Source organism: Polyodon spathula, chromosome 22 (genome assembly GCF_017654505.1).
Source record: "Polyodon spathula isolate WHYD16114869_AA chromosome 22, ASM1765450v1, whole genome shotgun sequence".
Classification (NCBI taxonomy): domain Eukaryota; kingdom Metazoa; phylum Chordata; class Actinopteri; order Acipenseriformes; family Polyodontidae; genus Polyodon; species Polyodon spathula.
Window position 1 is genome coordinate 20,085,641 of NC_054555.1, and position 15,355 is coordinate 20,100,995.

A 15,355-nucleotide genomic window follows, 5' to 3' on the forward strand; every position below is an offset into this window, starting at 1 on the left:
GCTGCAGCTGCCGCCATGTAGGTGTACGGATAAGGGAAAATGCTTCCGAATGGTGACATTGCCAGACCCTGCAAATAAAGGAAGCCCATTAAACTAGTTCACATAGATAACAAGCAACTTTGCATTCGCCAACTTCCTAGTTCAACAGCAATGGCCAAAAAAAGGATTGAGACATAATATATATTTTCAACATTTGTTTTTTATGAATATGGGAAAACTACAATCGTTATGTATTTCATTATGTTAACATCATTCAGCAGGTTTCATTCGACTTTATGAAGGAAAATATGCTGATTCTATAAAGTGATTGAATACTTTGGACCATAGCTGTACAATTAAAACCAGCGTGAACATTTTTTTTTTTTTTTTTAGATTGCATTTCATTCTGAGAGGTCGATAGGGGAATCGCCTGTAACTTAATATGACAATGTGGAGCTGGAAGCTGCTCGATAGCACATAGCTGTATGAATCCTGTCTTCTTTTTGGGGTGTTGACAGTATTAAAGTTTTTCAACAGGTATGTTACCCAACCAGTCCCCTCCCTGGAATCACGTTGTGATATATAAAGTTATATCTACCTTTGCATCTATTATTGACACAGAGGCTCATGTGCGATCTTGAGATTATATCATAATTTATACTGCTTATATTAGTTTAGCAATATGAGATTTGCCTCATTCTTGACCAAATTGTATTGCATATTAATAACAATAAAACAGCTTGAAATTAACCAGTATTTATTCCAAACATTTTGGGCATCTGCAGTTGTGTATTCTAAGGATAGTTAGCAGCTTCTGAACAGATTTTAAAAAAAAGCAATTGTAGTTTAATTTAGTTAAGTTAATTTACTGTATATATTTTCTAGTTTTACATAGAAAGACTATTTAAGATTAAGATAATCTCAGAGAACCAGGCCCAATTTGGGCATTAATAATAATAATAATAATAATAATAATAATAATAATAATAATAATAATAATAATAATAATAATAATAATAATAATAATAAGTAGTGCCACTTCCTTAGCGTGTCTTACCTGTGAAGCCAGTACATGCTGCTGTAAGTGGAAGGGGAGTGAAGAGGTGGCAGTCAGTCCTTGGGGTGAGGAGACGATGCTCGCTGTGTCCATCGTGCTAACACCTGCTGATGACACAGCTGCCAGCAAGGGGCCCATACCTGCAGCAGCCATGTTAGAAAATGAGCCACCCATGTTAAACTGGCTTGGGTGCAAGAGAAATGGGTGCGCAGCACTCAGAGGGTTAAAAAACTGCTGTCCAGCCAAACCAGGTGGAAATCCAAAATGATGCATGTGTCCCTGGCTCAAGTGAGCGCTGCTGTCTGTTTGAACCGTCAAGGGCACACACGTTTCCTTGTTCAGCGGCCTGCTCTCCTCCATTTTAGGAGAGTCAAGGACAGGATTTTTAATGTCCTGCCTGCCCTGCATCCCTGTTGTGCTCGAGGTGATGGTGGCAGGGCTCTGTCTGGAGTTGGCGGGGCTTCGTTCAGTCCTCAGGGAATCGTCTTGACCCTTGCTCACAGGGTCATTCGTGGTAAATACATGTTTTTTGGATGGGCTCTCTTTCTCATCCTTCGAGTCCTCATTAGTTGTAATGGAGATCTTACTGGAGTCATTTTGCCCTGGTTGGTGCCCATCTTTGCTTTCATTGTCACTGTCTAAATCACTGGGACATAGGTCTGCCAGGAGAAAAAAGAAGTTTGAGGGGCTTGTTCAAGTAACACTTAGGATTTCATCAAATCAGAATCAAGAAACCAATGATCCAATATAAAGTATAATACTCAAGTTGTTCATTCTGGGTTAACAATGGACTTTATCCTTTAGAATGTTTACTTGAAGATTGGATTAAATGCTTTAAAAAATATAGCCCTGCCTCTATACAGCTGGACTGAATTACTGTTGGTAGAAACACCAGCATGGAACCCACGAGTTCAATAAGTTACATATGAAGGAGAGATGACATGTCTGAAACAAACATATCAGAAAAAAAGTCTGCACTGAAAATTGTTTAAGAACTAAATCAGATGTAACAGATTTAAAACACAATGTAGTGTGTTTTAAACAGATCTGTAACCAAAATCTATAAAACATACAAATACGGTCCTAAAAATATGTTGCATAATTCTGTTGCATTATGTTGTTTTATTCGACAGAATACCACAAAAAAACAAAAACAAAAAAAAAACAAAAAAAGCAAAACATAAGATTAATGTTAAATGCATACAATTTAATTAGTTACTGCACATATTATGTGCACGTTTATTATTTGCAGGCGAAAATATCTAACACAGCTTTAACTTATTATTATATATCTAATTTTATGTTAGACCTCTTACTAAGCTGGACTAATAACTGTTGGTAAATAATAGATAGTTGCTACACTAAACGATTTTATTTTTAAATTATTTTTTACCACAAATACGAAGTAGTATTTTTTTGTCATAGTACATCATCATATCTACAAGCATGGTCTTTGCCTTTAAACCGCAAAGCGTGCATTTTTCTGGAATTTTGATTACAAGACAATAAAATCTTATTTAACTATAGATTTGGGTATCAGTCTAAACACGTAAAGCAGCGTCACGGTATGTTCCTTTTATCAAAAAGTCTGTTACCAATATAAAATATAACATTGGTATATTTTTTCGACGAAACTATACCAATTTAATGTTACTCTTATTGCATTTATCGCGTCCCGCCTTGCATTAATTCATAATATAATTGATATTATAGTTATATTATTTTATTATTATTATTATTATTATTATTATTATTATTATTAGTAGTAGTAGTAGTAGTAGTAGTAGTTAGTAGTAGTAGTAATAATACTGTACATAAAACATAGCCTGTCTTATGCATATCCCGCAAAGCCTTGCAGGTGAGGGAATTGAGATTACAAAGAACCGTAAAATATCTTATTAAGAGATTTGGGTATCTGTCTAAAACGTAAACAGCAGAACGTTTTGGCTAACAAGATGTTTCGTGATTAAAATATAAAGTACAAAATGCAAAGGTTGCCTTTGCCCTTTCAGCCTTTCTGTGCTTTATCTGAACCTAAATCGTTGACTTTGCCAACAGTATCGCACACGGACAAATGGAAATAATGACGCATCCCTGAGCAGATTTCAGGGATACATGAGAACGATATACACAGCCTTTTTCTTTTATTCCCTTTAAGAATTAAAAAGCTTCCAGACACTTTAGATTCACATTGTAAATAAACCCAGCTGGGTGTGTAGCGGTAGACAGTAGTAGCTAACCTTTCAGAGTCGACACAGCCGGGGATAAGGCCTGACCAAAACATTTGAAGGTCGCTTGCTCGCTGGAAGACTCGTCCGATGTCCCGTTGTCTTTTTTCTGGTGGTCCTCATAAGATCTCATGGACTGCAAGGCCAACTGTTTCCTGTTTAGTCAAATAACATGTGTTCAAATGTACACACACACACACACACACACACACACACACACACACACACACACACACACACCATTATTGAGCTTCACGTTTAGTTGTTATACCAGTCACATGTATAATAACTGGGGTAACTGCAGACATATACATTCTCAGTATCGCGTTTCAAAGCACATTTTGCCTTCTCACTATTAAAATGAAAGCGTTCTGTGTACATGCAAACATTTCGCATGTTATAACAGGAACACGGTTTACTGTGTGATGTGTTATTTATTATTTCTCCAGCTTACCTCTTCTCCCTTCTGCCGTTGCCGGTGTCGCGAAAACCCTTGGCAAAGGGATTGTGGTCAATTTTTAATTGAGTTATCTGGGGGGGAAAAAATGGAGTAAAATGACATAGTTGTAAAGATTTGTATTGCTTCAAACGTGCATGCGTATGTATTGCACCCACGGGCTGTATCAACTGGGAGAACTGTTCTTTATGCATTCACAGGGGCCGTCGTTTTATTTTTCAATGCAATTAATAAGTATAATGATACTAATATGTTGGTGAGGTGCTTAACACTACTTTCCTTACATAAAGTAGTAATCTTGTTATACAGTAAAACGTGAGCAGATACCCAAACTACATATTTCTTAGCTTAGTGTAGATGCCGCTTTGACGTTTTCAGATAGGGTTATGTGTTTCATCGACTTGCAGATCATTGTGATAATCAAAACATTTTTAATATGCTTTTACCAAGACAAAGTAAAGGAAAAGTCGTACAGTTCCTGAAGTTTAAGGTAGGGTGCGTTTTTTGTTTTATATTAGGGATGAACTCCTTAATTTATTTAAAACAATTGCAATGTACTCATTCTAAAACACTATAAACTGTACTGTAATATTATATAAACCTATATTACTACTAGCTATAACATTTATCGACGGTGTTTCAGTAGGCTATAGAATGGTCTATTTGGCAAAGCTACTGTAAATGAATACAATTTTGATGCAGTGTTTTAAGTTTCATATTAATTTGATCAGCATGATTTTAATATGTCCAAATTCGGTTAATCGATCGTCTTTGGGATTTTTTTTTTTTTTTACTTTAAATAAATGGCCCGTATTTAACCTGGTTTCTGTCTATTAAATTCAAAGAACACTCGCAGACTGTTGAAGTATATCAATCTGTTTCTTCCTGTTCTTTGCAGGCAGACCTAACATTTTGCTGCTATATTAGTTTACTGGAAAAGTAAACACCCATGACCCTTGTACGCATTTGGATAACAAAATGTACTCCAGATCGTCTATTAGAGGCAGTTAAGTAAACACATTGGGTTTCTCTCGTTTTTAATCACATCTTGACCTAAGTATGGCTTCTGAATTAGAATACGGTAAGTGATTATGAAAATGAGCATCGAGGACGGCTGGGTGCTTTTAAGATATATAAAATGGCTGTGTAATTTACACGGTAATCCCAGGAAACGTGTCATCGCCCTGCAATGGTATACGCTTCAAAACCTTGCTTTATTTATTAACGCAATACATTAGAGATTCCATTAATCATTATTTGTCTGTATGCAGTTATTTGCACTTGTCACCCTTCATGTCAAAATATTATATAAGGAGGTGTTTAATAATTCTGTGTCATGCTGAACCCCAAATCAAAACCTATGATTTACAGATTTCTTTTTTTGTTTGTTTTTTAGTCTGGTAAAGAGTTTCGTTTAAATAACATACACACCCTTCTGCAATTATCACCCTAATACATTTAAAATAAAGACATAACAAATAACATTTAGTCTAGAGAGAAAATTAACTGTTTAGTGTATCGCTTAGTGAAGCGCATGTGAAGATAAATGCATAGTTGCATCAGGGCTTTTGTGGTTCTTTTATTCATTTATTTATGTATTTATTTATTTTGTACTGCCTTGCATTATTCATAATATATCGAACTGTAGTGCAGTTACTGTAACTAGTATGGTGTTGCGCAATGCATGGTCTGCGTTAGATAAGAACTGACAAGATGTACATTTGCCTTTAAAAAAAAAGGGGGGTGGGGGAGGCAGACTTAAAGTAATTCTATCGTTCAGAACAGCAATTATTGTTTCAATACAGGGAATGCAATAGACAAAACGATGAAGTAATACGCTCAGTAATAAAGGCCAGTGCACAAAATGTCTTGTGACTAGCCTAGCTTTTACATCTGCTAGATCCTTCAAAACAATTATAAATAACACCATGTAACACTTTTTTTTTGTTCCCGGATAGTAAGTGTTATTTCCTAATTATACTGTATTTACAGTATAATCGTAAATCTCGAAAAACTACTCACTTCTAAATCTTTTGTAGTCATTTTTGTATTACTTTAGTATAAATACATGTTAATTTGGAATCATATGTTGTTTTTTTCTGACTTTATGTGAAAGAAAAGACACACGTTTGCCCTTTTTCCCATTGGAAATAGTGATATTTTGAAATATCACTGTCCTGGTCACAAAAGCAAAGTTTGTGGGGAATAATAGCCATTTTCTATACTTTTGAGGCATAAGCAATTAGGAAATAGCACTTACTACCCAGGAACAAAAATTGTGTTACATAGTGTAATCTGAAAGTTAGTATGTGTATCAGGGGCATGCATGGTCGCTGTGTTTCCACTCTGCACCCACTATAGCAAGCAGACTCCCGAATCCGCACACAAGCAACAAAGCAAGACATGTATTAAAACCACCCGCTATTAAAATAAGTAAACAAACACACACACACACACACACAACACACACACACACACACACACACACACACACACACACACACACACACACACACAGATCCTGTTACCTTATCGTTCTGGTATGCAGTCACGGCTATGAAGTCGGTTTCTGGGAATACGTAAGTCCGAAATGTACTGTAGGGAAGCTTTAAAATATCGTTGGCCCTCACGATGTGAAACCTGGGCTGGTATTTGTGCATGGAGTTCAGAATCGTCTGCAAGCAGGAAACAATTATGAGTTTAAAATCGAAACACAACCCCCCCCCCCCACACACACTGTGTGTGAACTTAACCAGATTAAATTAGATCGTAGCATGCCAAAAACATTATGAAAGATTATTTTGTGTTATATTACATAAGTATACAAGCATACATGTATGTATACAGCATGTTAACATTATATGTAAGTCCATGTATTTACCCAGATTCCCTAAAGTGGAATTTAGATTGGCAAGGACCTATTAATATCATCTTCATTAGAAAACATATAATATTTTGCTTTCTATTAGAAGTGTCCATGTCACTTAATATAGACGATCTATGGATGTCCCTTCGTGATAAAGGTCTATCATGTTTGAAAGTATTCTGGCCTATTTGACAAAGCTACTGTAAACTCACTCACTCTTCGGACAGTTTTTTTTTTTTTTAATGTCTCATTACCATTTTTTTAATATGTCCAAATTTGGTCAATCTGTTTTAATTTAAGTCTTTGCTACAACTGGCAATGTTTAAATCGTGGGTCTTTCGTAACTTCCAGAAATGACAAAAAACACAGTGGAAAAATATGTCCATGTTATAGAGTGTAGGCAACAAAAGGTAAATAGATTAATGAATGAAGACATAAAAATGAATACCAAGCTGTTCATTGTGATGCATAAGCTTGTTTTCCAAATTACCTTATTAAAAAAAAAAAAAAAAAAAAAAAAAAACACATTTTTTCCCTGATAAATATTTAATGTATATTATGTATTTTTAAAGCTTAATTGTCCAAACTCTTTTTTTTTTTTTTTTTTTTTTTTTTTTTAATATACATTTTATAAATATACATTTTAATTGCACTTACAAATCCATGCTTATCGGAGATGTTGTTTGTCAGTTTAAGTTTGTGAAAATTGACAGCCTTGGACATCCATTGCTCTCCAGTGGCCGGGCTGTCTGGGTGAATGTACATTCGCTTGGGCATTTCAGGATCAGCCTTCCCTGCTACCATCCAGCGAGAGTTGTGGAATTTGTACCTGCAGTCGTCGGCCGCAACTATATCCATCAACAAAATATACTTGGCTTTTTTATCCAAACCAGTGCATCTCACTTTAAACGGAGGGAACATTCGCCTTAAAACAAATCAAAATTACATAAATAAATATATACATTTATTAAAGTCGGTATCGGTTTTAAATCGTATTCCATTGTAGATTAAATTAAATGCACTCTAGTTTATGTAGTACAAAAACCACAGAGCATTAAATGGAATACACAGTTTTCACAAGTAAGGTAACAAAGAGGCTTTAATTAAGCTGGTCCTTCACAATATGTTATAAGGTTATTTTTTGTTTTATTTTTGCATTTTAATAATTAAAGAACTGATTTAAAGTGGTATTACATTTGTATATTTGCAATTTCAATGTAACACTATACAAAGAGTAGTTTTTCGAAACATGGGAAATAATAATAATAATAATAATAATAATAATAATAATAATAATAATAATAATAATAATATAAGATAATTAATAATATAATACTATCATATATATAATGCTAGCGTAATCCATACGATATTGCCATATCATGATAGTGTAATGCTTTAGAATTTAAATAAAGTTTTTCAAAAAGTAAAAAAAAAAGTAATGCTTTAGATAATGCTTTAGAACTCCATTCGTTCACTAAGTACGTTGTGCTGGGTTCCGCTGGGACTGCGGCCGATTAGGAGACATTGATACTAAAACGTGCTTTGGGTGGTGCAGGCTGTTAGCATAAAGAAACCTTCGTTTAAAAGGAAACACAGGAAGGCAAGTCACACATCAAAATACCTGAGAAATGTGAACACGGGACACAGCACAGCACACACATAGCGTAATATTACAGTAAACAGACTACGAGGATGAGAGTTGAGAATGTGTGTGTGTGTGTGTGTGTGTGTGTGTGTGTGTGTGTGTGTGTGTGTGTGTGTGTGTGTGTGTGTGTGTGTGTGTGTATATATATATATATATATATATATATATATATATATATATATATATATATATATATATATATATAATATATATATGTTTCAGTTGAAAAAAAAGGCGTACAAGATCAGTAATTTGTTTTTTCCAGCATGAAAACAAAAAGGCCGTACAAACTGTGACCACAATTAACACGGAGGACTTCATGGCCACTAAGTAAACAGGTGATTTTGTTAAGTCTAATTCACACTACACCTGAGTACCTTTAAAATACCAAAATAATTAGATCACCAATTGGTGCCATAAAAAAAAAAAAAAAAAAAAAAAAAAAAAAAAGTGCTAGTTAAAATGTTACTAAGGAAGCTTCCTTCGACAGAAATTATTTGGGCACGTCAAGGGTTTGCATATGGATTATTATTATTATTATTATTATTATTATTATTATTATTATTATATTATTATTATTATTATTACGAACACTTTTACACAAATCCAGAATTATGTAATATGTATTCATTATTAAAATATAGGCCATGGAGTAGAATTCGGTTGACAAATTCAAAAACTGAAAGAAAAGTATTTAGTCGTATCTGGAGTGTGGAGTTCTCACTCATCTTTGAAGTTAAAAGGAGAGGCTAGCTTACCTTCCTGATTTTGTGATAACCATTTCAGTACCGCGCTTGTGAAACTGCTCCCAAAGTTCCTTAGATTCCAGGTGGACTTTGGGGTCATCTTCAACCTCTTCTTCGGGCTCCAGGGTTTTGAGAGGCCTGAGATGGGCGGCAGCTGCCTGGTGACCCAGAGAAGAGAAGTGCAGGCCGGTCTCAGCAGCTCCAACCAGCTGATCCATAATGGGCTTTCCCATGGCTCCTGGGAGGGAGAGCGCCGCAACACCGTTCGGGGGCAACGCAAGAGCCGGGAAAAAGGAATGCTGGTGCCCCAACATAGCACTCATTGCAAAGTCCGGCGCCCGGTGAGATAAAAATGGATGATACGCCATACTCGTTCCTGGAAAAACTGGATCTATCATCGGTAAATTCATCCACTCCACCAACGAAGCTCCAGATGTTGCTTGTTTTGTGTGGTTTTATTTGATCAATATCTCCTCTAGCAGCACATTTTCCGTCAACTAAAAAAAGTTTTAAGTTTTAAGGCTTGCAAGTGTCAAACCCAAAGACTTACCCCCCCCCCCCCCCCCCCCCCCCCCACAATTAATACTATCAGATGGCAAGGTAAGGAATCTTCTACCGTTTCCATTCCTTAGAATAAAAAAAGAGGAAATATATATATATAGATATATATAGATATATATATACCCTATATCCCTAATATAATTTATATCTATATGGCAAGTTAATATAATAATATAATATCAAAAATATATATATATAAATATACCGAATAATTTATATTTTTATTATTATCCAAGTCTTTTAGTCTTTATTTTTTACACTAGGGTAAGAGAAAAGCCTCAACCCGTTAACTTTCGCGTTTGTGCAAAAAAAAGCGAAATTCATTTATGCCAAGTAATAAGTTAAATACGGTTACTTATATCTTATATATGGCCAATATATAAAAATGTATCTCAAGAATGCGCGTGCAGGGAAGCCAGATGAATTTAGCAAGGCATTTTTTTTCCTTAAAAAAGAGTATGCTTTTTTTAAATCTCTTGCAGCAAAATATTTGCACCAGTAGTTCTTTTGAAATGCGTCGTTGAGTAGAACAATTCGTGTATTTCCCTGCACCACGAATAAAGAAGAGAGAGACAGGCTCCAGTGAAAGGAGAGAAAGAAGGCGAAACCTTAACACCAAGACTTTCCCTGCGCTTGTGTGCGCTCTGGGCTGCGGATTCAATGGATGTGTTGTGTGTTGCAAGGAGTAGGGCCCTGTTGATTGGCTATTTGACGCTTTCAGACCAATTGTGCTGCTCCATAGGCGTGGTTTTGACAGGTCGAGTGGAGGGGAAAGAGCTGAGTTATAAAAAGAAGGTGTCGGAAACTGTAACGCTACAGCTAAGCATCACTACTACTCTGTGCCGTGTGAATATGTCAACATCATTAGGGAGGGAGGATCGAACCAGCACGGAGGCTCCACCTCCTCTAGGTGGCTGTATCCACAGGAAATCGCCAAGAAGACCTCTATCTGTGTGCGCAGCTCAAGAGCTGCTCTTCATTTCGAGTATGCAGTCCCAGTGTCAAGCATGCGTTATGCCATTACACTGCTGTTTGTGAGCTGCATGATAGATAGACCCAGCTGCACAGAAATGTATAGTATTTCTTTATATTAAGTTGACTATATAGGTAAATGTGCGTTTATTAAGGAACACTTGAAGTGAAGTGCAAGAATCATAACAAAATGTGTTGCTTTTTTTATTAACAGGGATTGCAGATTTTAAAAGGAAACGTTGCCAGGTGATTTTTTTTTTTTTTTTTTTAAGCCCGTCTGTTTTTGATTTGTAGGACTGTCTTCGGTTCCTGCTCATACGTGGATGTCTCCTAAATTCACCTCGATTTACCTTTAATTCTCCAATCCGGAAAGGTTGTATCTATCGGGATCGCATGTATTACTCTTCCGCCCTGTCTGAGGAGTGATCTGTGCATAACGTGTAAGACAAATCGTGAAATGACCAATGATTGCCACCTTTTTTTGTGGGGTCGTGGACCCAGCGGTGGAGCAACAGCGAGAGAGAAAGAGAGAGAGAGAAATCGGAGGGAGGGGGTTGAGAGAGTGGAACCTAATTTAACGTAGTGATTTAATTATCAGGACATGGCGCCTGATTGACTGCTGTTGGTGCTTTGCAGCCTCTGAGTATAGAAGAACACTTGTTTCTGTGTCCCGCTGAAAGCGGCTTAAAACAGGGAGAGGGAGATAGGGGGAGCAAGGGAGATGTAAAGAAAAAGAAAAGCAATCACATCAGGGATAAGTGAATGAACATTGGAGCGGAACATGTAAAGTGATTAGCTCCTCTAGCATTGCATTTTTGACGCACATGTTTAAGAGAGCTTGGCGCCAGCCCGGTGACGTCCATTTAGTTACCAGTGTCTAGTATCACTTTTCATTCACCAGAATATCAGTTCTGCGATCTTGGGAGGGGGAGCGGTGCTGGATATCGTGCTATAGGGCTAAAAAATGTCTCTAATGCCGATTTATATTATTATGTTAATAATAATAATAATATAATAATAATAATAATAATAATAATAATAATAATATAATAATAATAATAATAATAATAATACCAATAATGATATTTCTTGAAAGACCTGGTCGTTTTCCATGCAGCAGGTATATTTAATATTTTCTGATTTAAAAAGCTGTATTGAGTTTTCGTGCGTCATGTGTGGGCGAAATTAAAATAAATCCATCAATTAAATAAAAATGTGTGCTCTATTTTAACAAAAGTATGGTTGCTGTAATAATTTAACTCTATTCACACCCAGTTTGTGTGTCTGTTACACATCCTTCAACTGCTGAATTAATATTCCCGTGTGTATATATATAAATATAATATATATATACTAGATTAATATATATATATATACTTATATATATATATATATTATGACGTATGTGATATGTGTGTGTGTGTGTGGTGTGTGTGTGTGTGTGTGTGTGTGTGTGTGTGTGTGTGCGTTGCGTGTGTGTGTGTGTGTGTGACAAATGTCTTGCTACAGGAAGGCTAAACAACAAAAAGCTTGCGTATTTTAATTTAACGTTCTGTTAATTGTGTACAAACTTCCGCCAATTATAAGTGACCTCCCAGCTAAAATCCCCAGAGAGGTATGTTATGAGGGAGGCTGCACTAATCTGGGATCAAACGCAGGAAGGTGTGAACTCTCTTTGTCTCTCCCCGGCCACCTCATGTAAGTGATAAATCTACACTGGCGCCGACTGTGCATTGAATGATTAATTTGCAAGTAAACAACAGCACTCGACGTTCAGACATCTTAGTTAAAGATTGCCCCACTTCAACCAGCTACCTGTTAGCCTGTCGACCGAGGCCGCAAAGCCATAGCGGGGTTTTGTGGGTGTAGAAAGAAAACGACGTACCGGTTTTAGTTGTTGTTAGTTGTTTTCCTGCAGTTTTTAAATGGTAAATAATGAGGCCTATTTCGAGAATATTTTTACAAAGTTTTCTGAAAATAGAATAGAACCCATGACATACTAATCAGCTGGCCAAGAGATCACTAAAATATGTAAACTAAAGTGTACAATGAATACAACAACACCTCCTCTCCACCAGAAATTACATGATATGCAGTTATTTCGAAAATAAGTACAGTGCTAAAAATTCTGACCCATTCTGTTATCTGTTTTACAATAAGACCACCTTGTAAAACCACATGTTTTCTGCTGTTTGGATAAAGCGGGACTGCTTCTTATGCATTCTTGATATGGAATGGGTGTGATAATCAATAATGCATTAATGCTCTGCCTAAGGGTAAAATACGTACATTAACTTTAACGAAAATTAGATAGGATAATCTTACTAAAAAAAAAAAAAAATCATCTAATTCATATATGATTTTCTGATCTCATAGAAACAGTTTAATCTGTTTTTAATGATTTGACATACACCCATACCTGTGACCTTCCACCTGTATCATTTGTATTGTGTTGGTTGGTTGATTTTGTTTGCGTCAGTCTTTTTTTAAACATGAAGTTGTATGAATGGGATTAATTTAACACAAATGTGTGTGTGTGTGTGTGTGTGTGTGTGTGTGTGTGGGATGGGGGGTTGGGGGTTGACAACGGGCTGTCTGCTGCCCATGCATTGTTACTTCAGTGAGTACGTTATTAGTTGCAAGAACAGCGGCTGGCCAGTTTACTTTGACAAGCTTGTTGTAAATATTCTCTTTTGCGCGTGTGAGGTCTGGTAGGTGCCGATTACACGCGTATTCTTATTTAAACTTTCACCCCTATTTGCAGCACATTTCAATTTAGCAGAAGGTGTCACTAAATAGGAGCCAGTGTTGACACAGCAGTATCCCTTTCTTCTCAGAGACCACCAGCCTTAATTAACTAAGGTACCCTTGGAGAATAGTCAATACACTATATCAACGTTTACAGGGTTTGTTCTGTGAGGGACCCGTGGTGGCAGTAAAAATGCAGTCCTGACATTTGTGATTGATGGCTACATTTTTCATTGGAAATATTTTCATTTTAAAAATGTAATTTAGGATAGTATTGTTTATGTCTCCCATCAACCCCGCCTGTCTAGGCAGTAATGTTGTTTACTGGCATTTCTGGATTGCAACCCAGACATTCAAATACATTTATAAACGTTCTTTTCGTCATAGTTTAAACAAAGAAACGAAATACTTTACAGTATTTCTAACAGCCTATCTTCCAGTTATTTAGATTATAAGTAGGCTAAAATAATAAGTTGAGATACCAGTTGACAGTAATAATGTATTCAAAATGATGGATTGAAAACTATGCAAATCCCAACGTTTATTTATATAGTTATGTATTTATTTGTGCCTGTAGTAAGTGAAGTCTTGAACTATAAGAGTAACACAAAGCCCATAGTGGAACATCAAATCCCTTTACACACAAGTGGCTAAGTAGGGAGGGTGCATCTGTATGGTACATAAGGGGTGCAGGTGGTATTGAGTGGCTTGAGTTGAGTTTGATTCTTATGTGTACACCAAACTTGTGTCTAGGTCTAGCGTAACTAGTATGAGAGACCAAGATATGTTGCCTTAACATAACATGTATTTGAGCGATTGTGGTTAACGCGTCTCCTGTAATCAACACACGAACCCACTCCTACACTTATCCAATACATGAGAGACAAAGCAGTCTTCTGTATTCATAGCCCTGTATTGCAGTGGGTGTTTCTTCTTGCGTTGGACTTCTTGTATGAAAATGGTATTAGGTTTGCTGCATAAAATGTTCATTATGAAATTAAATTAGTATGGATCCACATTTTATTAAAATTGATTTCCATGGGTTTAAAATATTAACATAAGATGTGAAGGGAATGTTTCTCTTAGCAATGCTGTACATGACCATGTATGAAGTCCGAAATAAGCGAGTACAGTGAAGTCAGTCTTTACGCTGCAACAAACGGTTGCATGAATAGGCTTATATAACCAGCCTGCTTATTTGAGTCATTTGTCAAAAGAATATTGAGTTATGGTAAACACAGTTGTTAAGTAGCGTGTTAAAGTATAACAAATCTCCCCTACTGTGCAAATTATTGACAACGAATGAAAAGAGGAGATGTGTGCAGTGTTTTCTTTTATCCGTTCAGCTAGAGGCTGTCCACACTTCATTCAGTGCCCGGTATTTCTCCCCCGTTTGCGTTTCCTCTGTCCCCTCAAGCTGTCACTTGGTGCATGAATGCAATATAAACGCATTTCGTTTCATAAATAACTCGCTCACAGTTGGGCTATGTGCTTACTAGTTTTGCTTTTAAATGTATCATGTAAACTAATCTCAGAACAGCCCTTGCACAGCGCTCCTTCTCTCGCTTTCTCTCCCTCTCTCTTTTTTGCAATACACAGTTTATGAACAGCCCCCCATGTTTGAATCCAGTTGCTGCATAAGTAATAAAACGTGATCCCAATTCCAATTCCTTTGACAGAACTTTTAATCTTCAATTGATTATTGATTACAGTAATTGAGCGACACTGTCGCTGTCGTTCTTTGTTTTGTGAGCAGATTGTCAAAATTGTATCGAAGGATTGCTTTATTGTCAGTGTACAGATCGGCTTTGGCGCTAGTAGATTTAGCCTACCCATAAGTCTAATCATACACTTTGCGTATGATCATCCCCTCATCAATTAACGTCTCTCTCTCTCTCTCTCTCTCTCTCTCTCTCTCTCTCTCTCTCTCTCTCTGTATGTGTGTGTGTGTGTGTGTGTTTTAGTAACAGACGACGTCTCTGAAAACTCATTTATGTTCAGCGGCACCTTCAACTATAAATGCTGCAGAATAAAAATGTATGGGTTTTTTTTTGTGTCTGCAAATTGTAACCAAATACAGTAACTATTTAAAT

At 36.3% G+C, this 15,355-nt stretch overlaps 1 protein-coding gene across 1 annotated transcript in view; it reads right to left on the reverse strand.

Moving 5' to 3' along the window:
* Window positions 1-9,489, reverse strand: part of LOC121297364 (T-box transcription factor TBX3-like) — a 10,011-nt gene extending 522 nt beyond the window's left edge. The window contains exons 1-7 of the mRNA XM_041223650.1: window positions 8,994-9,489; window positions 7,245-7,512; window positions 6,250-6,396; window positions 3,719-3,795; window positions 3,277-3,419; window positions 1,037-1,695; window positions 1-68 (exon numbers count right to left, since the gene is read on the reverse strand). The exon at window positions 1-68 is cut by the window's left edge and continues 522 nt beyond it. Coding sequence (XP_041079584.1) covers window positions 1-68; window positions 1,037-1,695; window positions 3,277-3,419; window positions 3,719-3,795; window positions 6,250-6,396; window positions 7,245-7,512; window positions 8,994-9,391 — 1,760 coding nt within the window. The 5' untranslated portion in view covers window positions 9,392-9,489. The remainder of the gene's footprint in view (window positions 69-1,036; window positions 1,696-3,276; window positions 3,420-3,718; window positions 3,796-6,249; window positions 6,397-7,244; window positions 7,513-8,993) is intronic.
* Window positions 9,490-15,355: the final 5,866 nt, after the last annotated feature.